A 10,000-nucleotide genomic window follows, 5' to 3' on the forward strand; every position below is an offset into this window, starting at 1 on the left:
ACGAGCTCTCCTCACAGTATTATAACCGTGCGAGCTATAAATGATCGAGAGGCTCGGATCACTGTTCCAGTTTATTCAACAAACACTCGCTTGCTTTGAGAGTTTATCTGAGACAATGCGCAACAAAATAAACGCTATGCATTTTGATTATTGTAAATTTAAACTATAGCTATTAAAGAGAAAATATATATCGGCCGACTGTGCAGGTGATTGTACTGATGAAGGCCTACCGTAGTCAAACGTTACACTAAATATAGGAACATAACAGTTTTATTAACAAATAAATACAGTAATAGGCCTGAATGTGTAATGTTAACACACACGAGAGATTTGAGTTAAAAATAAACTTGAAATCAGATTAAGCTCTAAACTGCGCAGCAAGCAGCTAAAGAAACCGATCTATTGTTATTTTTATTTATACAGCTAAGCATTAACATGCCATTTTGTCTCACCAAATGTATAATTGCACTTTTTAAAATTATCACAAATGTAGATATACACGCACACACACACAGAGAGAGAGAGAGATAGAGAGAGAGAGAGAGAGAGAGAGAGAGATCGCTACACACAATGGATTAAAATTATGAATTATTATTATTATATTATTGACCCAAGTGTATTAGCCTATTTAAAATTATTACTATGCATAATTGGCATTACATGAGTGCTTAGAAGAAACAACAACAATAATAATAATAATAATAATAATAATAATAATAGCCTAGTGTATTTTTTTAAATTACGGTACAGCTTAATTTGCATTAGACTACATTAAATGATAAGACAATATAAAAATAATGATAAAGTTATAAGGTAAGTTTTCTCTCCTCATCTGGTTTGGATTTTTATTTTTATTTAAAAGCAAGGACATATTTTCGGGGCGCTCTTAAATACTCAATTTATTGCAGAAACATCCCAAAAGTCAAGCTGGAGTGTAATTGGACATGATAATTAGACGTGATAATTAGACGTGATGCTGTGACATGTTAACTGCTGGAGGCGCGAGGTTAAACACGCGCGCGCACCTGTTAAGCATTTCCACGCGCGAAACATCTGCTTCACATCACGCACCCGCCGACTCGTGCACTTCATCTGCGGGATTACCGACGATCCGAAGCCCAGAGAACCGAGCAGCTGCAGAGAGATTCACCGAAGCCTCAGCACGTGTGCGGACTCACAGAAGAGAAAACAAAGACTAATTCAATTAAGAGATAAATGAACGCCTCGCAGGTGGACGATTCCGAGCCGCGAGACAGAAGTGTCTGAAATGACAATTTTCTTTCATTAAACGTGAAACTTGATCTAGAACAACAACTGGCTCATGTCTCTGCGCGGGAAAATGATTGCCCTGATTACGCGCCATTATGTGTGACAGGCGCGCTCTATTAGCGTGTATAAAGAAATTGTCCTTGACGTCCAAAATTTGACCAAAAATATACAGGCTTTCACGGAATTGTAAAAAAGTACTTATGCACTGGGAAATTGCGAGGCCGCGTTAAAGTTGCAAATCCTGTCCAAACATGACTGTAGTAGGCTAGATGACAAATGACGCGCGGGAAACACCGAACACACATCAGGTCACACGACGACACATGCCAAGACTCCTTGCCCTCTTCAAAATAAAAGCTTCAATTCGAATTAGTCAGGGTTTGACATCATGACGTCACCGAAAAGCGTCCATAAATGGCTTTTCAATTTCTAATTCTATGCACTGGTTGTTCGTAAACAAGTGAATGATATAAAAAGCTTGTTATGAAACATTAATCTGTAAAGACAAGAACTGAACCACTGGAGCTTTGTTGTGTGTGTGTGTGTGTGTGTGTGTGTGTGCGCGCGCGCGTGCGTGCGTGTGTGTGTGTGTGTGTGTGATCATTTCAATGCCAATAGAATTTGGAGTGGCAAAATGAAGCTCCATCTGCGAATGATTTCCAGATCAGCTCCAGCGAGCCCGTTTGTGCTTGAGACTAAAGCTGCTCTCTCTTCTCTCTTTTTTCTTGGTCATTACACACATTTTCCCGGAAAGTTGAACCGTCGGACTCGCTGCATTTATGCTGAAGAATGTACAGGCTCGTGCCCGTCTTTGCACATGCACGCGCTCGCTGAGAAATGACTTCAAAATATCGACCATCAGTTTAAACACGTTAACCCAAAACAGACACACGCGTTTAAAGGAAAATGCTCGTGTTAAGAACGGTATCGTGCTTTTTTAACTCTACCGAATCTGCTGGAGTTTCTCCATGTGGGCCTCATAATAACCTCTCATTGGCATAAATGGATTCAAAACCAACAGCAAGGCATTAATGTCAAATATTCCTCACATTTCCCAGCATTCAAAGTAAATCTGTCATTATTTCACACATCAAAACTGCCAACAAAGAAAACAGGATGAGTTGTGATGAATATTCGATGTTTTTAAAGCGATATAAAGAGTTCAATAACGCGCCCATACAGGCCCCATGTGTGACCATATGTATTTTTATAGTTATTTCGATTCAAATTGCATGCATTTAAAATGCAGTCGGTTGACAAAGTATTTTGTATTGAAAAATATGAATTTACTGGCGTTTGGAATATACGCAGAAAGGGTTAATTATTAGTTAATTTGATTGTTTTTGGCATTTCTCCACACAAAACCTAATTTGAGCCCAAAGACTAAATGACTGAATAACAAAAACACGATGTCAACAACTCGGGGAATATCTGATGCTGTCCTTCACAGTCACACAACAGCGCCGTCATACAAAAGTAGCCCATCTTCGCACATGAAATAAAATGCCATGGTGCTCAGAAAGCACATTTCACCTCTGCATCCATCAGAACAGATCCTGAGAGACGAGCTCATATTCATCCTGTTCATATGCTTCAGTGTAACTGAGAAGACAGACACAGTCCTAAATATCCACCTGCTCTGGACGCTTTGGTCAGTCGGTCAGAGGATCACTGCTGCAGTTATAGTCTTACTGCTTGAAGAGAGATGGAGTCCTAGGGCTGCTTGTCTTTTCATTTTTAGCTTGCAAGAAAACACCACAGAGCCCATCATCTATTTTACAGTAGCCTATTTAAAGAATCTTATCTGTCTGATTTACTATTAAACAAACGCTTAAAGCATATCTTGCATAAAGCGTTTATTCTACTAATCACTCAGTTCCGAGAATAATGTCAGAATAACCACAATAAACCAAGCGAAATGCAAGCTATGCTAATATTTTTATTGAAATATAACTCATACATTTATATACAGAAATGTTAAATAGAATTAGCTCTGTAATTATAGTCAAGGGTATTACAGAGTTGAGGCCTTGATCTGATCATAAATCAGAGTGTTTGAAACGCCCGACAAAACAACATTAAATCATAACCCCGATACATCTATTATTAGTTTCATAATTATAATTTTTGAACAGGGCGGTGATGGTTGTATAGTTTGATTTTATTGTCTGCACTGTTTATAATCTCAATGGCTTTATTGCTGTTACGAATTTCGGTCATTTTAATATTCCGAAGTTTCTTTTTTGTCTCCAACGAGGCTAATATGCGTCACCTAAATGTGGAGATACGTTTTTTTTTTTTTTTTTTTTTTTTTTATTAAATATGGATTCAACTTTAGAGCACAATTCAGCGGCATGATAGCCTAAAATAACATACATACATCAAAACAATCGATCGCAGATGAACCAGGGCGGTTTTCCCTCAGAGGAATGTAAATGAAACCAGAGTTTTTGCATAGAATTTAAGCCTACACTGTTTCTAAATGTGGATTTAACGATTATTTTGCGATTCCTCTTTGCTGTTTTGTGTCAAACTTGCACTAGGCTATAATTTAATGACTCCAGTGGGCTCATGTCACGGGTCATTAATTTCATGCTTTTACTTTGAGGGCATCTCATAAAATGCGAGAAACACGACTGAAATTATGCTTCATACGTTTTAATGTTTGATTTCTTTTTCATTAAACAAAACAAGTTACACTAATATGAAAACATACACAAGTCGAGTAAACGTTGAGACTTCACTGCTCACTTATCGAGTCCAACAAACCAGTATTTTCCTAACATTTTGAACTGTGGGGGAAAGTGCCAGTCTTGCCGTTACCGATAACAAGAACCGCGCAGAGTAACGACATCAAGTGCTGTTTTCCAACCAGAAGAAAGAATTTTTGCTTAAAACCGACATATTTTCCATACATTCTGAAACAAAATCCTAATGGTGTTTTATAGAGTGTAAAACTCATATAGTAGCCTACTTGTTAGAAAAAAAAGGCAGTTTCGGCCCGAGTTCGAAGGCAGTTCTGTGAATAAATCTCCGGTTTTGGCTCCTCGGTCGGTGTGCTCCAGGCCCGGCTCCAGAATCAAATCACTGAGGGTGCTTCTCAAATAAGTGAGGGTGCTCTAACCTTAATATATCTATAAAGGCTTTATAAAGGTGCCGTCCATTGCTATGGCGCAAAAAAACTGTTGACAATCTCTAAAAATCACTCTTAATTCATCACGATCTCATAAAGTTGAATCTCTCTACACTTCGTTATAATGAGATGATTCGTGCTGAACGCGATTTGAGCAGTGAGTGGATTCTAACATTAACGCCTCTGATTGGCTGTTGGCTTCAAGAAATCAACAGATATGTCTGTGATCGGCTACATTGCTCAACGCTGCAATAACACGTTCAGATAGAAACATAGCTTGCCAAAATCTGCAATGAAATGCCATTGATGCAGCTTTAACTGAGAGTGCTATTGATTTCGTTTGAGCACCGTTGAGCACCCTCCAGCACCACCGTAGAACCGGGCCTGGTGTGTTCAGTTAACGAATGTCTTTAGTAGAATAAATACTGTAAGTCCCGGTGTCACTGGCTTCCCGTGCACGCGGAGGACAGGCTCCAGGCGGGAAGGCAGTATGTGTACGGATAGTAATAGGAGAGCAGCGGCGGTCGCAGCACTTCACCGGGGATGTATTGCCGCCGGTCGTCGCGCACCAGCACCTTCACGGCCACTTTCTTCGCCGCCGGGGCCGAGGCCAGAAGATCGGCGGCCATCTGGCGTCGCTTGGTTTTGTACCGTCGGTTCTGGAACCAGATCTTGACCTGCGTCTCGGTGAGTTTGAGAGAGGCGGCGAGGTCCGCGCGCTCCGGTCCCGACAGATAGCGCTGATGATTGAAGCGCCGCTCGAGCTCGAACACCTGCGCGTGCGAGAACGCGGCGCGGGAGCGCTTCTTCCGCTGCTTGGGCTGATCGCTGCTCTTCTCCTCGCCGACGTTACAGTCTGGAAAAGAACCCGAAACGTTTTACTGGCGTTGAATGCATGCGCTATTTTGTACAACTGTCTCTGAAGTTAAAAATAATATAATAGAATAGATATAGAATAATAGAATACCATGGTATTACCATGTGCGCGATAAACAAAAAAAGTATACTATACTTAGAAAAAAGTGCATGGTAGTCCCATTTTTTGACTTGGAACCTTGATACACGTTTATACTCATATATAGCCCTTTCTCTAACGATTTTGAAAGCATGCGCTTTTTGTACAATTGCCTCCAAAGTATCCTACATAATAGAATACCATGGTATAATCACATGTGCGATAAACATAAAAGTATTTTATACTTAGAAAAAAAGTGCATGTTAGCCATTTTTGACATTCAACCTTTATAATAGGCTACATAAACGCGTTTATACACACATTTCTCCGATGGCGTTTTTGAAAGCATGCGCTTTTTATACAATTGCCTCCAAAGTATAGCTACATAATAGAATACAATATTAGCACATTTTGCGATAAACAAAAAAAGTCTACTATACTTAGAAAAAAGTGCATGGTAGTGGCATTTTTTTGTTGTTGCATGGAACCTTGATACAAAATGCATATAGGCCTACACGTTTATAAACATATACAACTTTCTCTGATAACGTCTTTGAAAGCATTCGCTTTTTGTACAATTGCCTCGAAAGTATAGCTACATAATAATAGAATACAATATTAGCACGTGCGATAAACAAAAGTCTTTTAGTCTATACTTAGAAAAAAGGTGCATGTCAGTGCTTATATATATATATATATATATTATATATATATATATATATATATATATAAAAACATAAAAGACTAATAGGCTATACTTAAAAAAATAAAAATAACAATTAAATTAAAAAACGTGCATGGTGCCATATTTTGCGTGGTATATAATATTACATATAGGCCTAAGTTTCTCTTTGATCAAGTTCAGTTCTTGAACGGTTCGCTGAATATTCCTCTCCACCATCGAACATCTGGAGCTCACGTATTTCCAAACTCGAATAAAACTTTGTAGGTGCCAAACGGAGTTGTTTACTCACCGGACACGCAGTCCAGGCCTTTGCAGTGCTCCGCCGCCGTGGATTCCGGATCCGTTTCGTCCGCTAAATCTGCGTCTTTTTCGGGCTTTGCGTCGATTTGCGCTTTACTGTCGTTGTCCTCGCTCATCCCGGAGTCCGAGTCGTAGTTCTTGTGCTCTCTCTCCTCGCTCCTGTCCGGTCCATCCATTTCATCGAAGATTTTCCAGCACGCGCGTTTTGAGAAACAAACATCCAGATCGTTCAAATGTGGAGACTCCTCTTTTCGGTTCAGAATGGCTTGAATGGAGAACGGCATCAGAGAGTTACTGCGCACAGCCATTTTAAGCAGGAAAAGTCACTGTTGATCACAAAGCAACGGGGTTAGACGCTCCAGATCCGGATCTAATGGAGATTGAGCCCCGCGGCGGCAGCTCGGTCGCATCGCGGCCCGCGTGAACGGAGTTTCTGTGGATGCGCATCCACGTCGCCAGAACGCGAGTGTGAATGAACACAGCGCTACTATCCTCTTCACCTGCGGCTGACTCTGACCCTCAGCGCCCTCCCATTGGCCAGACAGACAGCTGTTCCAACTTCTGATTGGCTGCGTGGAGCTTCCACATATTTCAGAACACCCAGAACGCGTAACCCGTTAACCCTTAAACACCCGCGGAGCCATGCTGCCCTGAATGAAGAGATATCAGTGACCCTTTCAAATGACAGTGACGATTAAATACGAGCTGGTGACAAAGTAGGTCCACAACACGAACAGACGCAGAAACTCAGACGGGTTTAACGCGATTACCGAAGACGCAATCCACTGAACATTTAAAAGCAGCAAAATAATTCAGAGCAACTCTATTCAGTGTTCAGTAACATCACATAAATCTTGTTATGCGTGATTTTATTCCCAGGTCACTCGGATCAAATGGATTTACACTAGAGCTGCCACATAGCTACTTCCCCTATACAACATGCCAAAGTCGAATTAACATAATATCAAATGAATTAATTTATCAGGACTAAAGGTGCTCCTGGCGCTCCAGTCGTGTTTGTGGTCGCGACGGCCTCGTGTCATCGGGCTAATGGTGAATTAGCCTATTTTTTTATCTTTTGATTAATAATTTTAAATTTGATTATTGAAAGCACTGACACAATCAAACCGCACACGAGTTTTAACAGATCTCGCTCATTCCACAAAATAAAGTCGCTAATTAAAAATAAGATTAAAATGTTTCGTCAAACTAATTTCGACTCTTATCCGCGTCACATTTGAACACATTTATGGCACTGAAAATGAATGAGGCCTAAAAACTGTACCAGAAAAAAATATGAATTTGCTGTAGCCTATGAATATGCGACTATTGGCTTAATTTTCAATTTAACAGCAACAGCATTAGTTGTTATAATAATAATAATAATAATAATAATAATAATAATAATAATAAATCGGATATAATAATAAACATTTTCCCCCTCTTGATTCTTATTTTTGATGCAGCTGATTTCGGCAGACTTTCCCTCAAATCCTTCATAAATAAGGAAGTATCATTAAATATTTTTTTATTGTGATATCTGGTTTAGATTAATATATAAAAGCTATGGTATTATATAGCCTATTGTGAACCTTTACGACATAAATTAGCAGTAGTTTAAATTTTAATTTATTATATTTCGGCTCTCTGTAAATTATTAACTGAGGTTAATGTAGCATATTTAATAAACCAATCCGGTTTGTCGAGCGTTGACGGGAAATTATGTAATGCAAAAATTCAGTGTTAATTCCGAGTAATAAATCATAGTGTTGGACTTCAAGCGTCATACTGTTTTTTTTTTATCGCGTTGTGAAGTTCCAGAAGCTTATAGCCTCAATTCGATTCATAGCATACACTAATAAAAAGTAAAACAATGTTTATCAATCTCTCTCTCTCACGAACCTAATCGCACTGCGAATACATTTAAAGTCGTTTTCTATCCAGTATAATTGTACATATTTTTCTTTCATGCTTTTACCAAAGCGTCAGAACAGAAAATATAGATTCTGCTGCTTTATTCACTAAATAGCCTATTAAATCAACACAAATAACAAAATCACGGCTGACGTTTAATATAAAACGATCAAATAACACAATATATTAGGCTATCATGAAATATGTAGGCCTACACTGAAGAAAATGATACTGAATTTTACTAATTTTGTGGTTGCAAACGGTTTATTTTAGCTACATTTAATAAAGAAAATATGTTTAAAGTTAGTCAACTAAATTTGTTTATTTAAATGTAGCTAAAATAAATTGATTGCAACCACTTACCTTAAAAAAGTAGTAAATTCAATGAATAATTTTTTAGTGTAATATAAGTAGTCCATTTTACAGTTATTAGTTAAACATTCACCAGTTAAACTGTTAATTCAGAGGCTGATATTGAGAATAAAGCACATTGTTTAGCTACACGCTGCACACAAATTTAAAATGTTATCCGGTTAACATTAAGTTCAGAATTGATTTTCTTAGTAAGTATCAGTAAGTGTGCTGAACTCCAGCGCGCGCGCGCCTCTCTCTCCATCTAGCGGCCGCGCGCCTCACTCACGCGCGCTGCTATCTGTCTGATAAGTGACTTGAATATTTGTGGTTCTGCGCGTGACCGCAGATGTTCGCTTAGTAGCACAGGTATATTTTTAGCAATAGCCAACAGTACATTGTATGGGTCAAAATTATACATTTCTCTTTTATGACAAAAATCATTAGGATATTAAGTAAAGATCATGTTCCATGAATATATTTTGTAAATTTTCTACAGTAAATATATCTAAACTTAATTTTTGATTAGTAATATGCATTGCTAAGAACTTCATTTGAACAACTTTAAAGATGATTTTCTCAATATTTAGATTTTTTTGCAGCCTCAGATTCCAGATATTCAAATATTGTCCTCCTAACAAACCATACATCAATGGAAAGATTATTTATTCAGCTTCAGATGATGTATTAAATCTCAATTTCACAAAACTGACCCTCGTGACTGGTTTTGTGCTCCATGTGTCGGCAAAAGTGAGTAGGCAAAATCTGACAAAACTATGACCTCAGTGGGAAAATGATTCATAAATAAAGTAATAATGAATGTGCAAGTTCGTGTTGGTCTGCAGTCATTATAATTAATATTATTTACATAGCTAGAGATGTGTGTGTGATATGACTGTCAACTGAGTTTTAACAGTATCTGACAGCTTCTGTGTGAGAAAGCAGCAGCACGCAGGACTCTACAGTTAAACACATTCATGAAAGAAGAGCGTGACGCGGATGACATGCCTGTCTTACTCTTTCTCCTGCCAAATGAAACTCATGTGCGGCGATTTAAAGCTCCATCTCGTCCAGATGCGTTTGCCTCGGTGCCTCATTGCTTCTGACAGCGGCTCCTCGCGGAACACGAGGGACGAGAGGTGTGTGTCACCATGGACACGGGAACAGCCCTCATTCAGAGACACCTGCAGCACGCAGAAGTTCAGACCCGCATCTAGAACACAGACTGCGTCACGAGATAATACTCACCTGCTTTGATTTGCAAAACAACAAAAAAAACTTAGAGGTTCAATCTCTGAACTGCTCATAAGGTGCGGTCACGTGCACCGCTGCACATTTCAATAGGAATCTACGCATTTGGGCATTTCCCGTAGGAGCGAAGTTTTCCACAGGC

General features: G+C 39.0%; 1 protein-coding gene across 1 annotated transcript; it reads right to left on the reverse strand.

Annotated features, from left to right (window-relative positions):
- Positions 1-3,558: 3,558 nt before the first annotated feature.
- Positions 3,559-7,035, reverse strand: nkx3-2 (NK3 homeobox 2). Its single transcript, XM_042738710.1, has 2 exons — positions 6,332-7,035; positions 3,559-5,258 (listed from the first exon to the last, which is right to left on the reverse strand). Exons 1-2 carry the CDS (start codon positions 6,648-6,650, stop codon positions 4,843-4,845), a joined length of 735 nt encoding a protein of 244 aa, XP_042594644.1. The 5' UTR covers positions 6,651-7,035; the 3' UTR covers positions 3,559-4,842.
- Positions 7,036-10,000: the final 2,965 nt, after the last annotated feature.

Source organism: Cyprinus carpio, chromosome B14, assembly GCF_018340385.1.
Source record: "Cyprinus carpio isolate SPL01 chromosome B14, ASM1834038v1, whole genome shotgun sequence".
Lineage (NCBI taxonomy): Eukaryota > Metazoa > Chordata > Actinopteri > Cypriniformes > Cyprinidae > Cyprinus > Cyprinus carpio.

What these genes read in the sequence shown, in the direction of transcription:
- nkx3-2 (XM_042738710.1), bottom strand. Translation starts at nt 6,650, where the DNA reads ATGGCTGTGCGCAGTAACTCTCTGATGCCGTTCTCCATTCAAGCCATT. An exon ending in AGGCCTGGACTGCGTGTCCG is followed by an intron (nt 5,259 to 6,331) that starts GTGAGTAAACAA and finishes GTTCTTTTCCAG; the next exon opens with ACTGTAACGTCGGCGAGGAG.